The 21,694-nt window shown below is 52.5% G+C and overlaps 2 protein-coding genes across 4 annotated transcripts; one reads left to right on the forward strand and one right to left on the reverse strand.

Annotated features, from left to right (window-relative positions):
* Positions 1–1,274: 1,274 nt before the first annotated feature.
* On the reverse strand, positions 1,275–10,562 carry Prtn3 (proteinase 3). Of its 2 annotated transcripts, none has more exons than XM_039078973.2 (5): positions 9,853–10,562; positions 3,818–3,983; positions 3,125–3,266; positions 2,168–2,398; positions 1,275–1,629 (listed from the first exon to the last, which is right to left on the reverse strand). In XM_039078973.2, exons 1-5 carry the CDS (start codon positions 10,421–10,423, stop codon positions 1,471–1,473), a joined length of 1,269 nt encoding a protein of 422 aa, XP_038934901.1. In that variant the 5' UTR covers positions 10,424–10,562; the 3' UTR covers positions 1,275–1,470. The 2 variants fall into 2 exon arrangements, with proteins under 2 accessions (XP_038934901.1, NP_001019435.1); NM_001024264.2 differs by lacking the exon at positions 9,853–10,562 and adding an exon at positions 4,644–4,721.
* On the forward strand, positions 10,149–21,584 carry Plppr3 (phospholipid phosphatase related 3). Of its 2 annotated transcripts, XM_063263410.1 has the most exons (8): positions 10,149–10,284; positions 10,480–10,567; positions 18,766–18,951; positions 19,033–19,168; positions 19,303–19,498; positions 19,633–19,690; positions 19,773–19,946; positions 20,174–21,578. In XM_063263410.1, exons 2-8 carry the CDS (start codon positions 10,493–10,495, stop codon positions 21,497–21,499), a joined length of 2,151 nt encoding a protein of 716 aa, XP_063119480.1. In that variant the 5' UTR covers positions 10,149–10,284; positions 10,480–10,492; the 3' UTR covers positions 21,500–21,578. The 2 variants fall into 2 exon arrangements, with proteins under 2 accessions (XP_063119480.1, NP_853665.2); NM_181634.3 differs by lacking the exon at positions 10,149–10,284 and having other exon boundaries at positions 10,314–10,567; positions 20,174–21,584.
* The last annotated feature ends 110 nt before the right edge of the window (positions 21,585–21,694 follow it).

Consider the following 21,694-nt stretch of genomic DNA (forward strand, 5'->3'; position numbering starts at 1 on the left):
CACCAAACCTTGGGCTCAGCCTCTGCACCACATAAACCAGGAGTGGTGACACGCATGTCATCCCAGCACTTGAGAAGTGGAGACAGGAGGGTCTGGAGTTCAAGGTCTACTTTAGCTACACAAGGAGTTAGAGGGTAGCCTGGGCTACAGGAGACTGTCTTCCAAAACTGAACGATTAGAGAAGGACTATGCCTGCGGACTCTGGAGACTGTTGGAATGGACACAGCGCCACCTGGTGACTACACCAAAAGAAGCCAGCGAGCAACCGCCTCCCACTTCTTAAGGTCCTGCCTGAAGTCTACCTCCTCCAGGGCTGGCTTGTGAACTCCTTCCCCTCTCCCTGGATAGTTCCAGCTCGTTTCTCTACCTCTGGGGAAAGTGAGAGGTTTCCGCTGCCTTTCCAGGAGCAGAGCCTCTCGTTCTTCTGGTCTCACTGTGCACACACACACACACACACACACACACACACACACCCGCCCTGTGTCCCTTCACCCAGTTCCTGGATTTCCCACTGCCGTCCACTCTGCCTCCCCCACCAGGAAGTCCTCCTATCTCCTTTAACTAGATTACAACGTTCAGGCCCGGAGATGGCCAATGCCCCCCAACAACATGGAAAGAGCCGGACCCTTAAGAAGCCTGGAGCTGGGCTGGAGAGATGGCTCAGCGGTTAAGAGCCCCGACTGCTCTTCCAGAGGTCCTGAGTTCAATTCCCAGCAACCACATGGTGGCTCACAACCATCTGTAAAGAGATCTGATGCCCTCTTCTGGTGTATCTGAAGACATTAATAAATGAATAAATCTAGAAAAAAGAAGAAGAAGAAGAAGAAGAAGAAGAAGAAGAAGAAGAAGAAGAAGAAGAAGAAGAAGAAGAAGAAGAAGAAGAAGAAGAAGAAGAAAAGAAGAAGAAGAAGAAGAAGAAGAAGAAGAAGAAGAAGAAGAAGAAGAAGAAGAAGAAGAAGAAGAAGAAGAAGAAGAAGAAGAAGAAGAAGAAGAAGCCTGGAGCTGGGGGAACACTTTCCCACACCCCACCAGCCCCAGTTCCTCATCCAGTTCTGGGATGTGTCCGGGTTCTGTTTGAGAAAACTGAGGCACAGAGGTGAGAAGCTCAAGGGGGAGTGAACGCAATCCCCTGTGGTTCCATTATCTGTGGTTAAGGTGTGAGCGTGGGTTCTTCTCCACCCTTTTCTTTCCTACATAGTGGATCCAGGGCCTCTGGCACGGAGGTTCTGGCCACACTCCAGGTCTATGCGGGAGTAAGACAGACAAGGAGACAGTTTTTAAATATATCTCAGTTTTTATTGAGGTCGCATGGAATTGGAGAACAGAACTGACTCCATTCCAGCGGGTCCGTGGGTGGGTGGATGGCAGAAAAGCCTAGAAAGGACCAGTCTACTTCACTCCACGTTTTCCCCACTGGAGTCTGCTAGTGGTCGCCCCAGTTTTAGGCTGCCCGGAGCACAGAAGGGCACCTCAGGGCTCTGCGCTCCGCAGCACACTGTGAATCCAGTTCACATACATGGACACCCGGGCGAAGAAATCGGGAAACTGGAGGGAGGCGCATTCGCGAATCACGAAGGAGTCCACTCCATGAAGAATGCCGTTGCAGATCAAGGGGCCGCCCGAGTCTCCCTGAGGTAGAAGAGGGATCGGTACCCAGGCCGACAAAAGCCAGCCAGGATGAGGGTATATGAGTCCCACAGGATGACCAGGAGGCGTTCATTAGCTTCCCGTTGGATACAATCTGAGTAGATCCAAAAGGGAGGCACACAAAGGTGCCAAGTACAAAAGAGCGCCTGTAGAGCTGCAGGGGCCCAGGACGGTCCACCGAGGCTGATCCTCCTCACAGTTGGTGCTTGGAGATGGGTAGAGACACAACCCTGCCCTCCAAGAGCCCCGCCTCCCAACCCATGAAGCCCGCACTCCAGGTCACCCACCTGGGCGCAAACCCCTCCCACTAGCCCAGGCATCCCCATCTCCCCAACCCAGACATCCAGATTCCTAGGGATCCACAGTCCCCTGGGATCTGTCCCTCCGTTGTCCCCCACCTTTCCAAAGGCCCGCCTTCCCCAACAGGCCACCACCCCAACCGAAAACGCCCCACCGGAGGCTCCGCCCCTCATGGGATCCATCACAGGTCATGCCTCCTGCAAGCAAGCTGAGTACTCACGAAGCAAATGCCTGCTGCCCTCCGTGGCACCAGCGTGCACACGTTGTGTTCTCGGCACAGGAAGGTGACCACCGTGACGTTCAGTTCATGCAGCACACGGGGCGTGGGCGCTCGGGTGCCCAGGCGGCCCCAGCCCATAGCCAGGCATTGGGTGCCCTGGGAGAGAGACTGGTCCTGCTGGGGCAGAGAGGCCACCGCCACCTGCTTGCCCAGGGAGGCCGGCCGGTTTAGCTGTAGGGGGAAAAAGGATGTGAGGACGTCTCCTCCACCCGGCACCCTTTTGACCTTTCTAGAAACCCCAGCTCCCAAGCACTTAGAGAGCAACAGCTGCGTACCCTGCTCTATGCAGTTTCAAAACTTCTTTGGTAACAGAGTTCCCTACTCTGTAGACAGCTGTTGATCTGTGCAGCATGGTGCGGAGTGAAGGTAGCAAGAGGTGACATTGAATGCTGTGCAGTGCCCAAACTCAGTTCAGTGCCTTAACTTTAATTCTGACCCAGGCCCTAACTTAGGTTCAGTTTCCCCGTTAACTAAAACACTGACATAACCTAAGCCTGACTGAGTTCTACCTATGGCCTAGCCATTAGCCCTAACAGTAACCAAAACTTAACCTTACTCTTTGCCCTCGGCCTAGGCCGAGTCCAAGCAGCAACCCTAAGGTTAGCATCATGTAGACCATAGGCCACACACCTATGCTACACCAGGACTTAAAGCAAGTCCTAATTCTACCCTTATCCTATCCTTATCCTATATCTGATCTTGGCTCTAGTAACCTTAGCCCCAAACCTCAAGCTAGCCGCAGGCCCAGGTCTAACACGACCATTAACCAAGAAACAGAGCAAGGTCAGAAGCTGAGAGACAGACCCTGGTTCCACACTATGACGGCTCCGTGGTCCTAGCATGGAGCACCGTAGTTGCTCTCTAAGTGTCTCCTGCAGGAATGGGAACCCGACCTACCTGAAGGAGAAGCACATCATTGAGGGTCTCCTCGGGGTTGTAATTGTTCTCGAAGACCTGAGTGATAGTGAACTTCTGCTGCTCAGGCTCCGAGCTCAGCAGGTCGTGGGCACCCAGCACCACTGTCACAAGCTGCCAGGAGCTGCGGTTACAGTTGTGGGATTTTGTTTGTTGCAGGGAAAGGGATGGAACCCTGATCCTCCAACATGTTACCAAGTACTCTATCCCCTGACCACGCTTCCAACTCCTCCCTGGGGGGGATTCTAGGCGGGGCTTCACCCCGACCACGCCCCAGCCCCTCACTGGGGGATTCTAGGCAGGGCTTCACCCTAACCACCTCCCAGTCCCTCACTAGGGGAGTCTAGGCAGGGGCTCCACCCTGACCATGTCCTCAGCCCCTCACTGGGGGATTCTAAGTGGGGTTCCACCCTGACCACGCCCACAGCCCCTCACTGGGGGAGTCTATGGGGTGTCTTTACCCCTAACCATACCCCTAGCTCCCTCAGTGCGGGTGGGGGCACTGTGGATTCTATGTGAGAGAAAAGCACTGTTGAGGTCATCTGGAGAAGACATTGGGAGTAGCTGAGGCAGGTACAGAGGGAGATGTTGGAAAAGGAAGAGACTATGAGGCATCCTGCCAGGGCTGTGCTGTCATTTCAGACCTGCCATGCCCTCGCTGTCCCCTGCACTCACATGTCCTGCAGGCAGTGGGCAGCTGTCAGCACGAATCTCGGGTGGATCAGCGTGCCACCACAGAAGTGGCTCCCAGGGGACCTGCTCAGCTGCAGGGATGCCACATAAGGCCGAGAATGGGGCCGAGCCTCGTGCCCACCCACTATCTTGGAGGCCTGGACTGCACCTGTGGGAGGGAGATGTCAGGAACGCAGCCGGAAGGTTCTGGCCATGAGAGTCACAGTCTGTTCTATGGCTTTAGAAACCTGTGCTGGGCGAGGAGTTGGGGGCTGGCTTGGATCTATGCTTATTATTTTGTTTTGAGATAGTGTTTCACACTGTAGTCCAGGCTGGCCTTGAACTCAGCGATCTGCGTGCCTCTGCCTCCAAAGTGCTGTGATTAAAGATGTTCACCATTAAGCTTGTCTGGTAGTTCTTGGTTCCCTGGGATTCCTCCCTGCAGTGAGAGTCTGTGGATGACACACATAGAGTAAAAACCCAGCAAGCGCTGGAGCTGGTGCTGCGCTTCAGTGCGCAGAGCCCTGGCTTAGCAGGCACAGAGTCCTGGTTCCCTCCTCCCGTACCAAAGAAACACAGCATGTGGTAGGAGCTTGCCACTGGGGAGCTGAGGCCTGGGGAGGAGTTCGAAGCTGATTGGCTATAAAGTGAGCTAAGGCCAGCCTGGGCTACATGAGATCGTCTGAAAAAGACCCCTTAAAGAGGAAACCAGTCAATGCCAGGGTTCCCCTTCCTCATTCTTTCCCTCCCAAGCATTTAGCCAGAGGATGCCCTGACTTTCCCAGTTATTCTGGAAGGGTGCTGGTCGACAGACAGGCCCCCCACTCACCACCAAAGACCAGGGCAAGCAGCAGGAAGGGATGCATCCCTTTGAGGGATGGGCGGATTCCAGCCATGGCCATGCTCCTGGCCTCCTGCTTGCTGGGCCCCTCTTATAACCCAGCTCTGCGGGGAGCCGTTGAACGGTGGCTGAAGGCTGGGCTGTAGGTCCCACTTCCTCCTTCCAGCTTGGGGGCCCAGGAATGTTTGCAGTGAGGCAGGATGTAGGGGTCTCTCTGGAGGCACAGGAAGCCCGCTGCCACCCAGCACATGCTGACAGTCTTGGGACAAGTCGCTTTAACACCCACTCTGCTATGATCCACAGTGCGCTGTGATCTCCATCGCTGACTTCCCGCCTGGGTTTTACCTTGGGAGTTCATTATTTCTCCTCTAATATTGTAGTGCATGGGTGCGTGGGTGTGTGTGCGTACCTGCATGTGAGTGCGTGCGTGTGTGTGTGTGTGTGTGTGTGTGTGTGTGTGCTCATTTTAAACAGTGTTACATGCATGTAGCCCTGGTTAGCCTTGAACTCACAATGTTTCCAAGGGTGACCGTGAACTCTTGTTCCTTCTGCCTCAGCCTCCTGCACGATGAGATGATAAGTATGCACTTCTATACTGGAATAATCTCCTATTCTCTTCTTTTTTTTTTTTCCGGAGCTGGGGACCGAACCCAGGGCCTTGCGCTTGCTAGGCAAGCGCTCTACCACTGAGCTAAATCCCCAACTCTATATTTAACATTTTTATCTTTATTTATTTGTGCATTTATTTTTGCACAGGCATAGAGAGGTCTGAGGTTGGCACATAGGTTGGCACAGGTGACTGTCCGCCTTGTATTGAGGCAGGGGCTCTCTCTAAGGTTCCAGTCAACTAGTTTGTTGGGGGAGAGGTGTCCCTGTCTTTGCCCGGGCCTCCTTACTCAAATGCTTGGGAATACAGGCAGGCTGCCTCTGCTGTGGTGTGTACCTGGGTTCTGGGGACTGAGCTCCAGCTCTTCCTTCTGCCTCTGCACTTTACCCACTGAGCTGTCTCCCGGCCCCCTTCCTCCCCATCCACTCCCGTTTATTAAATCCCAAACTACCCCAGAACTAACCTCAGTCCTCCTGCCTCCACTTCCCAAGCACTGGGACCATATAGCGAATATATTCATTTATTATAAAAACAGTCTAGGGGCTGGAGAGATGGCTCAGTGGTTAAGAGCACCCGACTGCTCTTCCAGAGGTCCTGAGTTCAATTCCCAGCAACCACATGGTGGCTCACAACCATCTGTAATGGGATCTGATGCCCTCTTCTGGTGAGTCTGAAGACAGCTACAGTGTACTTATATATAATAAATGAATAAATAAATCTTTAAAAACAAACAAACGAACAACAACAACAACAACAAAAAACAGTCTAGCACAGCAGTGGTGACGCACACATTTAATCCCAGCACTCAGGAGGCAGAGGCAGAAAGATCTTTGTGAGTTCAAGACCAACCTGTTCTCCAGAGCAAGTTCCAGGACAGCCAGGACTACACAGAGAGACCCTGTCTCAAAAGTAACTGACTGATTGACTAAATAAATAAATAAATAAAAACTGTTTAAGCCCATAGAACACTGGAATATAGCTAAGTGTTGAGTGCTTGCCTATTATGCATAAGGCCCTGGTTCCATCCCACCCCAGTAGTACAAAATTAATTCATTCAATCCTATACTCACTTACGTATCTGCGTGTGCATGTGTGTCTGCATGGTGGGTAAGAGCATAACTGTCAAGAGTCAGTTGTCTCCTTCCACTATGGAAGTCTCCAGGAGTGAATGGAGACCCTCAGGTTTGGCAGCAAGCCCCTTTCTCCACTGAGCCATCTCTGTGGCTCATATGTAAAGAAGGAAATTCATTAAATTAAGTTAAAAGAATAAACCACGGGAAGAGAAAGAAACCACAGACCTGGTGGGCTGGGGAAAAAAAGAGGGGGTGGGAGAAGGTTATGTGGTTTCATTTTGAAACAAAGTCCCACTGGCAGAGGTCCACCGGGTTCCGGGACTTGCCTCTCTGTTCCCGACTTCTTACACAACGCAACGGCTGGATGACTCTGGACTCACTGTTGGTTCAGAGCAATCACACCATCGGTGGTCCTCCCTCATCTCAGGCCCTTTCCTGCTTGAGATCAGGACCCTCAGACCCAGAACCCAGCAGAGCTCAGGGTTCCATGGTCCCCAACTTTCCCTGCTCTTAAGGAGAACGCACCGACGTCTGTATCTGCTTCTGTCTCAGGCCAGGCTCAGGAATCATGATGTGGGTTATGTCCTGGTCAGGGCTAAGTGAACCTCTGAGACCTATTTATTCTTCTGACCACTTTGAGACAAAGTCGAATGTAGCTCGGGTTGGCCTCAAACTCCCTATGGAGCTGAGGATAACTTAAGTTTGGGGGAGGGTGTTGTTTGTTCGTTTTGGCTTTTTGAGACAGGGTTTCTCTGTATAGCCCTGGATGTCTTGGAACATAGTCTGTAGATCAGGCTGGCCTCGACCTCAGAAATCTGCCTGCCCCTGCCTCCCGAGTGCTGGGATTAGGACTTCAAATGTTGACCATTCTGTTTCAGCCTTTTGGCTTCCAGAATTACAACAAAGAGTGTCAAGAGATCGCACTCAGCCTCCTGCCCTTACTCTGAGCCTACCCATGGTTCTTCAGTGCCCTACTGATACCTAGACTCCTCAGCTAGGCCCTGCGTCTGCAAGAGTCCACTTTCCCCAACTCCACATGGAGATCCTGCCCTGGAAGACCCAAAGTGCTCCACCCCCTACTTGTCCCCTGCAGGCCACAGTGTCCTCCTTCTCCCCAGGACCACCAGTTAGGAGCTTTCTTTCAACACTAGAATTCCCAGGGGTTAACACAAGCTTCCCCTCTATTGACAGGGGAGACTGAGGGCTGGGCCTTGCCCCACGTTTCTGTGTCCCATGAAGCTGAGACAGTGTCATGGCTGAAGTGGTTCTTACCTGGGTGGGCCCTGTGACCAAGAGCTGCTCCCCAGGGAACTGGTCCACCCCTTTCCTTGAGACTGTGTCTGCCATTTCTTCTCTGAGAGACCGTCTTCTCTGTCATTTGTTAATTTTTTGAGACAGGGAGACGGGGTCTCCTTGTGTAGCCCAGGCTGGCCTGAAACTCATGGAACTCACTTTGTAGACCAGGCTGGCCTCAAACCCAGAGATCTGCTTGCCTCTGTGTCCTGAGTGCTGGGACTAAAGGCAGTGCTACCAGCGCCTGGCATCTGTGCATGTTTTTCTGTCGTTCCGACTGTCACCAGAACTCTCTACGTAGACAAAGATTACCCCGAACTTCTAATCCTCTGGCCTCTGCTTCCTGAGGGACAGGATGGCGGGTGACCTACTCTATCTGCCATCGTTGTTCTTCTGAGGCAGTGTCTTACTCTGCAGTCCAGGCTGGCTTGCAGTTCACAGCAATCCTTCTGCCTCAGCTTCCTGAGCTGGTATAACAGGTTTGTGCTACACTACCTAGTCTGAAACATTAAAAATCACTTCTTCCTAGATTTATTAATTTTATTTCATATGTGTAAGTCTTTCGCCTGCCAGTGTGTCTTGTACGTCCTGTGTGCCTGATGCACGCTGTGAACGAAAGAGGGCGTCTGATACGTTACAGCCGGAGTTACAGATGGTGTAGCCAGACCCATGTGAGGGCCGGGAATTGAGCCTGAGTGCTCTGTAAGAGCAGCCATAGCTCTAACCCCACTAAGCCATCTCTCTATTCGCCTGGGACATTCTTTATTCCTTATCTATGTATTTATCTATTTATCTATTTTTCCAGACAGAGACTCACTATGTAGCATTGGTGGCCTCTGGCTGTCCTATGTCCACTTTGTAGCCTAGGCTAGGCTGAAACTATGCAGCCCAGGCTAGCTTGGCACTCAGAGCAATCCTGCCTCATCTCCTGGAATGCTGGAATAGACAGCATAGACTTGGACTATCACCCCAAACATTTCTGTTTTTGTGGGTTCATGGAGCCACTCACAGTGCAGCCCTCTATGCCCATTCAAATGGCACCTTGTGCCTATTTTCCCTTTTCTTGTGTTTTTATGTGTGGCCTGCATGCTCATGTATCCTTTTTCAAAAAAATTATTGTGGGGCTGGGGATTTAGCTCAGTGGTAGAGCGCTTACCTAGGAAGCACAAGGCCCTGGGTTCAGTCCCCAGCTCCGAAAAAAAGAACCAAAAAAAAAAAAAAATTATTGTAAGCACGCTGTCACTGTCTTCAGACACACCAGAAGAGGGCATCAGATCTCATTACAGATGGTTGTGAGCCACCATGTGGTTGCTGGGATTTGAACTCAGGACTCTGGAAGAGCAGTCAGTGCTCTAACCACTGAGCCATCTCTCCAGCCCTCATGTATCCTTTCAAATGTACACTTGTTTTGTTTTTTTGAAAGAGGGTCTCACTGTGTAGGCTGACCTATCTCACAAGTGGCTGCCAGCCCTAGCTCTACCTTAAGTTTTGGGGACAGGGTCTTTCTCCGGCTTGGTGCTTGCTGCTTAGGTGAGATGGTGGCTGGAGAGCCCTCCTCCTACACCCAGGTTAGGATAGGACACTATGGCTGGCTGTTTATGTGGATGCTAAGGATTTGAATTCAGGTCCTCGTGTCTGCAGCACAAGTCCTTTACTGACTGTGCCATCTCTCTAGCCTCCCACCACCTTCCTTTTAATTATTTCAAGACAGAGTCTCACTGTGTAGGCCAGGCTGGGCTGGAACTTATAGCAATCCCCCAGACTCAGCGTCTTGAATACTGAGATGTCAGTTGTGTACCACTACACTCCGCTTCAAACAGAGAGAGTTCGAGGGTCTGTCAGCTTAAGTCCCACTTCCCAGTGGGTCACAAGTGTTGGTTAAGGGTCTAGTATACAGTAGGCGCTCAGCAGATAGTGACTATACCGATCTAACGTCTTAGGGCCTCAGTTTGTCCCATCTAGGATGAGGTGGGGTCAACCAGTGGCTACATTTACAGGGCTGCCTCTGGAGAGGGGTAACCCTTGCAAACAGCAAGCGCTACATAAGTGCACATCACACTCTTTTATCCTCAAGGCACCATCTGCCCAGGGTCAGTAGGGTGAGGCGGGCTTGGTGGTTGGACAGAGGAGAGGTGGGACCTGGACGAGGGGGAGAGGAGGTGGAGGACAGCCCCTCCACCCTTGTGTCTTTGTCTCCTTTCGCTCAGGCGCCCAGGGACCTCACCATGGAAACGGACTCCAGCGAGCCGCAGGCACGGAAGACGTGGGGACCGAGGAATCGGCGACCGTGAGACGCGGGGAGGCAACTGGGGGCGCGGGCCGCGGGATCTCGCCTTCCCCAGACTCCGCCGCGATCTCCCAGGTCCCCGGGACCAACCGTGCTCGCGCAGGGCGCACAGAAGGCGCGCGCAACGGGCCGGGAAGGGACCCGGATTGCGATCCCCGCGCAGGGCCGAGACCCTGGGACCCGCAGAGTGGGAGGCGGAGGCGCCGGAGCCGGGGGCGGGGTTGGGGCGGGGCCGAGCGGTCTGCAGAGCGCGCAGACAAAGAGTCCGCGCGCCGCGCACCGCGCCTGGGCCTCGCGTCCCTCCCACGCGGGGACCCTGGCTTTGTGTCCTCTCTCTGCAACGGACTCCGCCCTCCCTGCTCCCGCCAGGTGAGCGAGCCGCGTGCGCGCGCGGGGGCTCCCGCACCTCCCTTCCCCAAGTTTCCCCCTTCTGCTCCAGCCTCAGTTTCCCCGAGCCTTCTGACCAGGAGCCAGGGCTAGCCCTTATCTCCCCACCTGGAGACTCCATCTGCGCACCAACTAGTCTCCAGCCTGCCTTTGTCCCCCTGCAACCTCGGCCTACAGCGCCAGCGTCACCATGATTGCTAAGAAGGAGAAGAATAAAACGCCGAAGGACAGCATGACGCTCCTACCTTGCTTTTATTTCGTGGAGGTGAGTGGGGGGTCGCAGAGAAAGATCTTCGTGGCAGGGAGCTTCCAAAACCGTCCCCTCCACGCTGCAGGGACAGGAACCCGCACCGCGGAACCAGACCACCTGGAGCTGGGATGGGGATGAGGCTGGGTACAAGGCGCAGGGTTCTACAGGTCGAGTAGGAGTTGCAAAGCCTCAGATGGGTCCTTTAGACTGGGAACAGACCGTGGTGGGGGTGGGAGAATGCTAGGATGCTGGGTGTTCTTTTAAGGACAGGGGTGAGAAGCTCAACTGGAGGGGCTGGAAATTGGGGCATTAGTGGCGAACAAGCCCCATCTAGTGAGGGTGGGTACTGGGTACCTGCCTATACAGTACCTTAGGTGCGTCTAAATTCAAGCACTCTCTTCTAATGGCGTGGCTGTGTGCCCCCCGCCCGATCTCCAGCAGAGCTCCTCAACCACTTGGCGAATCTAGCCAGCTGTGGTGGAGAACTGAGTGCATCTAAAAATAGAAAACAATAAATGCATTCACTCGGTGCATACTAAGTGTGGAGGGTTGCATTTTCCTTTGAATGACAGAAGCTGCAAGCCAGGCCGAGTCCCACAAGCCCCGGGTCAGGTGGGAGCTACAGAGCATTAGGGAGAATGCATATGTCCGAAGATGGCATTGAAGTGTGTGACAATAGCCCACTCCAAGGCTCTGTCCAGCCCCTCAGGCCCACTGTCACTCTTGAAATCTCTCCTTTGAAATCCTTCCAGAAATTGCTTTACAGCTATTTTTTTCTCAATCACTAAAAATTATTTTCATTAATGTGTTTAGTGCTGGCTACAGAATCCAGGGCCTGGACCTTATCAGACCTGGGCTCTACCCCTGACCACGCCCACTGAGGAATTCTAGGCCTCCACCTTGACCATGCCTCCTCCCTTTACTGGTAGATTCTGGGCGGGACTCCACCCTGGCCGAGCCCCCAGTTCCTCACTGGGAGATTTTAGGCAGGGGCTCTCCCCTGACCACGCCCCCAGAACCTTTCTTGGGGGGGGTTCTACGTTGGAGCTCTACCGCTGAGCCAGGTCCAGAACCCCCAATCTGGGGTTTCACTCTGTAGCCTAGACTGGATTCCAGTTTGAGATGTATCCCAGGTCAGGGTCTCGCAGCCCTCCCATCTCTGCCTCCCAGGTTTTGGGATGCTGGGACATGCACAGCCCACCACACAGGGCTAAAATCCCTTTTGAACTTGGGTGTCAGTGCTTAGAAGCTCCCCCCAACTGATATGTATGTTGAGCCAGAACGTAGGGTGGATGTCGGGTGTCTTCCTCAATTGCTTTCCCACTGGGCTAAGAGCTCGATAGCGTCTGCGTGTCCTCGCCCTGCAATACCCGAGTTCCTGTGCACCCAACTATGCTCACCTTGCTTTGTGGTGCCGAGGCTTTGAATGGGCACATGCAGACCAAGCATTCTCACCGCCGAGGAAGTTTTCCTCTTATTTTTTTTTAAGGTTTTAAAAATTTTATTTAATGTGTGTGCAAGAGCATATAGATGTGTGTGCTCGTGTATGTGTGTGTGCGCTCATGTATGTGTGTGCTCATGTATGTGTGTGTGCTCATGTATGTGTGTGCGCTCATGTATGTGTGTGCTCATGTATGTGTGTGTGCTCATGTATGTGTGTGCGCTCATGTATGTGTGTGTGCACGCACACATTCTTGCCATAGCTCAGTTGTGGAGGTCAGAGATCACTTTGAGGAGTTAGTTCTTCCCTTCTACCATGTGCGTTCAGTGATTTTTTTTTTTTTTTTTTTTTTTTTGGTTCTTTTTTCCGGAGCTGGGGACCAAACCCAGGGCCTTGCGCTTCCTAGGCAAGCGCTCTACCACTGAGCTAAATCCCCAAACACCCCCCCCCCTTCAGTGATTTTGATCAAAGCGTTCTTCTTAGCAGGCAGCACCTAACACCTCAGCCATCTTGCCAGCCCGAGACAAGGATTTTTTATCCAATGAGGACTTGACTTGGCAATGCACGCAAGATGCCCTGGCCCTTTTCCCTGCGGTATAGCACTCCATCCTCTACACCAAGACACTATAGGTTATCACACAGACCTGCCCCTGAGAAAAGCCCCTGGACCAGCCTGTGTCGTTCCCCAGGGGGAAGAGCAGGCTAAGGAGCCCTAGGAGAGTCACTGGGGGGAGACTAATGTTTCTCCTTTCTCAATTTCTTTTTGGTTGGGTTGTTGTTCTTTGGTTTTTTGTTTGTTTTCTTTTTTCAAAGATTTATTTATTATTTATTTATTTATTATATGTGAGTATTATATGTGTCTTCAGACACAGCAGAAGAGGGCATCAGATCCCATTACAGATGGTTGCAAGCCACCATGTAGTTGCCAGGAATTGAACTCAGGACCTCTGGAGGAGCAGTCAGTGCTCTAAACCTCTGAACCATCTCTCTCCAGCCCTTGTTTGTTTTCAAGACAAGGTTTCTCTGTGTAGCCCTGGCTGTCCTGGAACTTGCTCTGTAGACCAGGCTGGCCTTGAACTCACAGAGGTCCACCCATCTCAGATCTGCCTCCCAGGTGCTGGGTTTAAATGTGTGCATCACCAGCGTCTTTTATTGCTCTGTGTATTTTATCTTAATCTCGGTGCACAAATGTCTGTGTGAGGTGCCATATCCCCTGGAACTGGCGTCACAGAGAGTTGCGAGCTGCTGTGCGAGCACTGATTCCCTGCCAACAGTAACAGCCAGTGTTCTTACGCACCGAGCCACCTCTCCAGCCCTGTTTTGTCTCTTCTGAGACTGATTCTCCTTAAGCAACTTGGGCTGATCTAGAAGTCAGAGCCATTCTCCTGCCTCAGCCTCTCAAGTACTGGGATGACAGGCATGTGCTGCCACCACTCCAGGCGGAGGGAAGTGCAGCATTTCACGCGTCCCGCTCTGTTTGCCCACACTGGCGCCTGGCACCCTGTGTGAGCAGCAGATCTTAACCAGAGTGCGGACCTAAGGCTTCTTCACACGGCTGTTGCTTTATTTTCGGTACAGATGCTAGTTCCCTTCTGTTGGGATCGAGGCTCCAACAGATGCCTATAAATGGAAACTCTTACATGGAGAAGGGCGTTTAGGAGCTGACAAGACAGCTCTGGCAAAGGCTCCTGCAGACAAACCTTCGCTCCCTGGGACCCCCTGGCACAATGGAAAGATAGATTCCCACCATTGTCCTCCGTTCTCCATGCACACACACACACACACACACACACACACACACACACACACACACACACACACACGCATGCGTGCACATACGCACAAGTAAAGATGAGTAGTAATTGACCCAGGCAGTGATGGCGCACGCCTTTGATCCCAGCACTCAGGAGCCAAAGGCAGATGGATCTCTTGGAGTAGCTTGCTGAACACAGAAAGACAAGTGTCCAACGGAACATTCCGACACACATGGTTCTGACACATGAGGTTGGCAGCATTATAATGGATCGCCACAACTGCAGGGACCTAGGCTGGCCACAAATTCTTTTTATTTATTTTTTAAGATTTATTTACTTTATGTGTATGAGTACACTGTCGCTGTCTCCAGACACACCAGAAGAGGGCATCGGATTCCATTACAGATGGTTGTGAGCCACCCTGTGGGTGCTGGGATTTGAACTCAGGACCTCTGGAGGAGCAGTCAGTGCTCCTAACCACTGAGCCATCTTATCTCCAGCCCCTTCAAATTCTTTTTGTAGCTAAAGCTCATCCTGAACTCCCCATCCTCCTGCTTCTTCCTCCTTGGGGCTGACGTTTCTGCATGCTGAACTAGCATTTTACCACAGAGCCCCAGTGAGAGTTATTCGCTGACTGAAACAGGGGCTCAGCACATAGTCCTGGGGGACAAACGCTGGAATGAAAGGGATACACCACCACTGCCCGGTCCTGGCTACTTAATCCTTTTTCATGTTTAGGCTGTTAGCCATGAACACCACATGCGTGCAGGAACCTGTGGAGGTCAGAAGAGGACATTGGAGCCCCAGGAACTAGAGTTACAGAAGGTTGTGAGGTGCCCTGAGGGTACTGGGAATCAACATACCCAGTTCCTCTGGAAAAGCAGGCAGTGGGGCTGGAGAGATAGCTCAGCCTTAAGAGCACGGACTGCTCTTCCAGAGGACCCAGGTTCAGTTCCCAGCAACCACGTGGCAGCTCACAACTGTCTATAATTCTGTGAACATAATGCAGACGAAAGCACATAAAATAAAAATAAATTATTGGAGAGAGAGATTAGAGAGAGAGAGAACTCTTTTTTTAAAAAGATATATTTATTTATTTTATGTATGTGAGTACATTGTAGCTTCAGACACACCAGAAGAGGGCATCAGGTTTCATTACAGATGGTTGTGAGCCACCATGTGGTTGCTGGGAATTGAACTCAGGACCTCTGGAAGAGCAGTCTGTGTTCTTAACCGCTGAGCCATCTCTCCAGCCCTTTTTTTTCTTTCTTTCTTTCTTTCTTTTCTTTTCTTTCTTTTTTTTTCGAAACTGGGGACCGAACTCAGGGCCTTGCGCATGCTAGACAAGCGCTCTACCACTGAGCTAAATCCCCAACCCCGTCAATTTCTGTTTCCTGGAATAACTCTCACCTTGGAGTCAAGACAATTTGGAAAAAAAAAAAAAAAGATCTTTTTAAAAATTTTTTGGATAAAGGGTCTCACTCTGTAGCCCTGGCTGGCCTGGAACCTGTGGCCTCTAATTCACAGAGATCCACATGCCTCTGCCTCCCGTGTTGAGATTACAGCTATGTGCCAACACATACCACAAAGCAACTGTTATTCCTTCCCTAGGGGCACACGGCAGACCCCAGGCAGCTGTGGTCACCCCAACTTGGACCTTGTGCACAGTAGGAGGTTAATAAATACGGCTTAAGCTGATGGTGACCATACATATCTGCCACCTCCAAGAGGTGGATAGAGGAGGATCCATTGGGGTCCTCGGTCCAGAGTTATCCTCAGTGGCTCAGTGAGTCTGAGGCCAGCTGGAGATGAAATGTATAGTAAGTTGGATGTGCCCTTGCCGTTAACACAGCTCCCTTGGGCCCCTTTTCGAGGTGTCTTCAGTGACAGCCAGTGGCCTGCCTGGCCCCAATGTCTCTGCTTCCAGGAGTCATGGCTCCCTATCCTTTGGAAGGGAGCAGTGATGCTGGCATCGTCCCTTGGAGCAGTGGGGACACATACCTGCAGGATAGACAGGACTCAGGCATGAGTGAGGGGCTTCCACACCGGCCACATTCGGGGTGCCATTTGTAGCTGTATAGTGGATGGATGATGAGAAAGGAACACGGAAATGCCACGAGGGAAGCTGCTCTAAGGAGGGCTGGCCAGCAGTACTAAGGCACAGCTCCGTAAGGGGGTGGGGCTATGAGCAGAAACCTGGGGAGGCTGAACAGAGATGTAGGGATGGAAAGTATGTGATGTGTGCATGTATGGTGGATGGATGGATAGAGGGGCAGATAGAAGATGGATGAGTGGATGGACATTGAATTGGTGAGTGCATGGGCAAGTGAATGATTGATGGGTGGATGGATAGATAGGTGGATGAGTGGATAGTGGATAGATAAATGGTAGAAGGGTAGGTAGATAAATGGGTGGACAGATTGATGGGTGTATGGTTTTAAATTTTTTTTTAAGATACCTATTTACAGTATACAGTATAAATACACTGTAGCTGTCTTCAGATACACCAGAAGAGGGCATCAGATCTCCATGTGGTTGCTGGGATTTGAACTCAGGACCTCTGGAAGAGCTACCAGTGCTCTTCCCTCCCCACCCCCTGGGGCTGAGGACCGAACTCAGGGCCTTACGCTTGCTAGGCAAGTGCTCTACCACTGAGCTAATTCCCCATCCCCAGCAGCCAGTGCTCTTAACCACTGAGCCATTTCTCCAGCCTGGTTTTTTTTTTTTTTTTTTTTTTTTTGGTTCTTTTTTCCGGAGCTGGGGACTGAACCCAGCAAGCGCTCTACCACTGAGCTAAATCCCCAACCCTCCAGCCTGGTTTTATCTCAATTTTAAGAATGGTTCTTTAAATGTTTTTTAAACGTTTTACGCTCTTTTTTAGTTTATCACCTACTAGAGGTAGTGGAGAAGAAAGATTATTATGATTTAGGCGAGGTAGACCTGTTTGGAAATGGGTTTTTGGAATAAATCGTATCTGTGTTGTCAGGAAATAAGGAGTTTAGTTTATAGGTCAGGAGCAACAGCTGATCTACTTGTAAACATTTTCTAGATATATTAGTCTTGTTCAGTAGTGTCAAGATAGTGGGAATAGTCAGGCCTTAATCAAAGTGACATGAGTCAGTAGGAGGGACCAGGTCTAGTAGGGACACCAGGATAAGTTCTTTGTTGTGTCTCTTTTAACAAAGTGGAGATTAGGGCTGGAGGGATGGCTCAGTGGTTAAGAGCACTGACTGCTCTTCCAGAGGTCATGAGTTCAATTCCCAGCACCCACATGGTGGCTCACAGCCATCTGTAATGGGATCCAATGCCCTCTTCTGGTGTGTCTGAGGACAGCGACAGTGTGCTCATACACATAGAATAAATATTAAAAAAAACAAACAAACAAACCCCAAAACCAAGTAGAGATTGGTAGATTGGTAAAGACGAAGATTAGTGAAGATGTGAGACCGAGAAGGGTTGTGGAGTTAGCTCCGTCGGTGACCCCTTGTCTGCTGCGTCATATCTACACGGTCTCCAAACATTCCACGTCTTCTACATGACTTGTCTCACCAAGTGTCTTGTCTTATTATGTGAGTCCTCCTTAGCAAAACTCTATGTGACTCTGTAACAGCTGACATCACTTTGTCCTTTGGCCCCAGTCCGAGGAAGTGACAAAAAGACATATCAGGACACCATTCTAGGCTTTTAGTGTGTTTCCTCTGGAGTCTTGAGAAATGCAGCTCAGCAACACATGTAAGGTAGATCAACATATGTGTGTCGTTAGGGAAGAGTCCTTTCTCATGTGTCCTTTTATGTGTTTGTTTTAGTAAAACATCCTTTTACCTGTATCTGTTTTAGTGAAACGTTCCTTACGAGTCTTCTTAGTAAAACCGTTTTTTTCTTTTTTTGAAAAGTTATTTATTGACAAAAAAAAATCATAATTAAGCCTAAGCAGCATAAAATTTAAAATACCTTCTCCGTTCTCAGCGTCGACTCCAGGAAGGTCAGTGTTAGACGTGCAACACAACGGCACGCGTCTCCCACCCTTCCGGTCTGTCCGCCTTCAGGAAGTTCACACTCTTGCCCACCCTTTTTTACTATGTGTGTCTTCTTCAAAGTGGCCTCTTCTCAAGGAGTCTTCAATGAGTCTTTCTTGATTCAAAATGGACTGGAAAACAAGACCAGATAAAGGGCCTCTTTTCCTATTGCCCAAGCTGTAAGATTTCCCTTGCATTACTGCCTGTCTCAGGCACGGGTCCGCAGGTTCTTTCTCCCATGATTTCTCCGCCATTAGGGATGTATCCATCACGTTGGCCTTTGCTTTTCATCTCTTCCTTCCACGACTGAATGGTGCTCAGAGAAACATAACCCCTTATGTATTCTTCCCGTCTCTCTTCTAAGGTCGTCTTCAGCAAACGTTCTCTCTCCTCTCTCCACAGCTTTTTTTTTTTTCTTCTTTTTTTCGGAGCTGGGGACCGAACCCAGGGCCTTGCGCTTGCTTGGCAAGCGCTCTACCACTGAGCTAAATCCCCAACCCCTCTCCACAGCTTTTTCTTTCTTCTTGTTGCTGGGGTACATGCTGCAGTGGGGGTGGCTGGCTTTAAGCTGCAAGTTCCCCAGGCTCAGGGGCAAACAGGGTGTGTGGAGTGTGGGGGGATGGAGGGGCCACTCTGGAGGGAGAAGTGCAAAGGCCATCGCTGCCCTCCTCCCTTAATCAATCAACGCGCCCGCTCTGCCCAGCTGCCGCCTGCCTCAAGGGCACCTCAGAGCCTCGGTAAAACTGTTTACTAACCTGTGTCCATTTCAAGAAAATGTTTCTTTACATGTTTGCCCTGCAACATGCAACACAACTGACTCCCCAAAGAAACCTGTAAGTGTCCGCTTCATCCACCAGGGGGACGTAGGTGTTGAGGAAGCCTTTGTGTGACAGGGCCATTTCCTGGCGATGGTAGCTAGGCTGCTGAAATTGTGTGCATCTGTGGGCTGTGCTAAGCCTGTGGTGGCATGGCCAGTGACCCAGGCTACTGTCTGACCCCCAGCTACCCATCGTGGCTTCCTCTGTTGTGTCTCTGTACTTCCTGGAGCTGACTGACCTGTTCCAGCCGGCTAAGGTGGGCTTTCAGTGCCACGACCGCTCCCTGTCCATGCCCTACGTGGAGACAAACGAAGAACTGATTCCACTGCTCATGTTGCTGAGCCTGGCCTTTGCTGCACCCGCGGCCTCCGTGAGTAACCTGTGCCGGGGCCCTGGGTGCTTTTGTTCCGCTTTGTGACCTTGCCTGACTCGCCTTTCCCTGGGGGTACAGATCATGGTCGGCGAGGGCATGGTCTACTGTCTGCAGTCCAGGCTCTGGGGCCGAGGTCCAGGGGGTGTAGAGGGCAGCATCAATGCTGGTGGCTGCAACTTCAACTCCTTCCTCCGGCGCACAGTGCGCTTTGTGGGTGAGTGGCTGTAGGGCTCCCTGATCCTGCCTTGAAGCCCATTCATGGGAGGGGGGTCATGGTGCAGACAGGCTTGTGGGGGGAACACCTCTCCCCCCTGCTCCCTTCCCCTGGCCTGGCCCTCTCGTCCTCAGGTGTACACGTGTTTGGCCTGTGTGCCACGGCTCTGGTGACAGATGTCATCCAGCTGGCCACCGGCTACCACACACCTTTCTTCCTAACCGTCTGCAAACCCAATTACACCCTGCTGGGCACTTCCTGTGAGGCGAACCCTTACATCACACAGGACATCTGCTCTGGCCATGATACTCATGCCATCCTGTCAGCACGGTGAGCTGGACCTCCCCAGCCCTGCACTGGGATTACCCCAAACCCCTACTCTAGTGGACTTTGGTTGGGGAGACTCAGGTCTGGAACGACTGTCCCCAGACCAGTAGGCCTGACAGGGTGGGTGCCTATTGTAGGAAGACCTTCCCATCCCAGCACGCCACTCTGTCCGCCTTCGCTGCTGTCTACGTTTCGGTGAGTGATAACCCCCGGTGCTGCACCTCGTGTCCGCCTGTGTGCAGTAGCTAAAACCTGACCCTGCCCACCTGTTGGCCAGATGTACTTCAACTCCGTTATCTCGGACGCCACAAAGCTGCTGAAACCCATCCTTGTGTTCGCCTTCGCCATCGCCGCTGGCGTCTGTGGCCTCACACAGATCACCCAGTACCGCAGTCACCCTGTGGACGTCTACGCCGGCTTCCTTATTGGTGCAGGCATTGCTGCCTACCTGGTGAGGGTGGTTGGTGGCTAAGAGGTCTGAGGGAGGAGGCTGGCCACTAATGGTGGCAGGGAGCAGGGAGGCTGAGCGGCAAGAATATCCAAGGGGTCTGAGGGAAGGAGAATCCTGTCACTGCTTCTGCGTAGTCCCATCAGCCAGAGGGTGCTGGCGCCTCCCTGTGGCCTGCAGGCACTCTCTCCTGCTGGATAACAGCCTCATGCTAGCCCTATTATCCCTAGGCCTGCCACGCGGTGGGCAACTTCCAGGCGTCACCTGCAGAAAAGGTGCCCGCCCCAGCTCCTGCCAAGGACGCCCTTCGAGTGCTGACACAGCGCGGCCATGAGTCCATGTATCAGCAGAATAAGTCTGTCAGCACAGATGAGCTGGGCCCTCCGGGGAGGTTAGAGGGTGTGCCTCGGCCTGTGGCTAGAGAGAAGACATCTCTTGGCAGCCTGAAGCGAGCCAGCGTGGATGTAGACCTGCTGGCCCCACGCAGCCCCATGGGCAAAGAGGGCATGGTCACCTTCAGCAACACACTGCCCCGGGTCAGCACGCCCTCGCTGGATGACCCTTCCCGGCGACACATGACTATCCACGTGCCCCTTGATGCCTCGCGCTCCAGGCAGCTGATCAGTGAGTGGAAGCAAAAGTCTCTGGAGGGTCGTGGCCTGGGGCTGCCTGATGAGGCTAGCCCTGCGCATCTGCGGGCCCCAGCAGAGCAGGTGGCAGAGGAAGAAGAGGAAGAGGAGGAGGAGGAAGAGGAGGAAGAAGAGGAAGAGGAGGAGGAGGAAGGGCCTGTTCCACCCTCGCTCTACCCCACTGTCCAGGCTCGGCCAGGGCTCGGGCCCCGAGTCATCCTGCCTCCAAGGCCTGGGCCCCAGCCCCTCATCCACATCCCTGAGGAAGTAGTTCAGGCTGGAGCTGGCCTGTCACCCAAGAGCAGTGCATCAGTGCGGGCCAAGTGGCTGTCAATGGTGGAGAAGGGTGGGGGCCCAGTGGCTGTGGCTCCACCACAGCCACGGGTGGCCAACCCACCGAGGCTACTACAGGTCATTGCCATGTCCAAGGCAGCAGGGGGCCCCAAGGCTGAGACAGCTTCCTCCTCCAGTGCCAGCTCCGACTCTTCCCAGTACAGGTCCCCATCAGACCGGGACTCTGCCAGCATCGTCACAATTGATGCACATGCACCCCACCACCCGGTGGTGCACCTGTCTGCGGGCAGCACACCCTGGGAGTGGAAGGCCAAAGTGGTGGAGGGGGAAGGTGGCTATGAGCTGGGGGACCTGGCGCGTGGGTTCAGAAGCAGCTGCAAACAGCCTGGAATTGGCCCAGGGTCTCCAGTCAGTGATGTGGACCAGGAGGAACCCCGGTTTGGGGCTGTGGCCACCGTCAACCTGGCCACTGGGGAGGGTCTGCCCCCACCAGGTGCAAGTGAAGGGGCCCTGGGTGCAGGCAGCAGGGAATCCACCCTGAGACGCCAGGTGGGGGCGCTGGGGGAGAGAGAAGTGGAGGCAGAGGCAGAAAGCTACTACAGAAGGATGCAGGCCAGGAGGTACCAGGACTAAGCCTGGCAAAGCTGTGATGGGCAGAAGGCAGGCTGGGGGTCACTACAGCCCCACCAATAAAGGTTCATGGTAACCGTTATGTGGTCTGGATGGTCCTTGTCCACTTTATTTCAGGTTAGCTCAAGTGGATTGCGCCGCTACTGCACCCTGCACCCCACCATACATGGCACCACATGTATGCAAAGCCGTCCACCA

The sequence above is a fragment of the Rattus norvegicus genome, chromosome 7 (assembly GCF_036323735.1).
Source record: "Rattus norvegicus strain BN/NHsdMcwi chromosome 7, GRCr8, whole genome shotgun sequence".
Taxonomy (NCBI): Eukaryota; Metazoa; Chordata; class Mammalia; order Rodentia; family Muridae; genus Rattus; species Rattus norvegicus.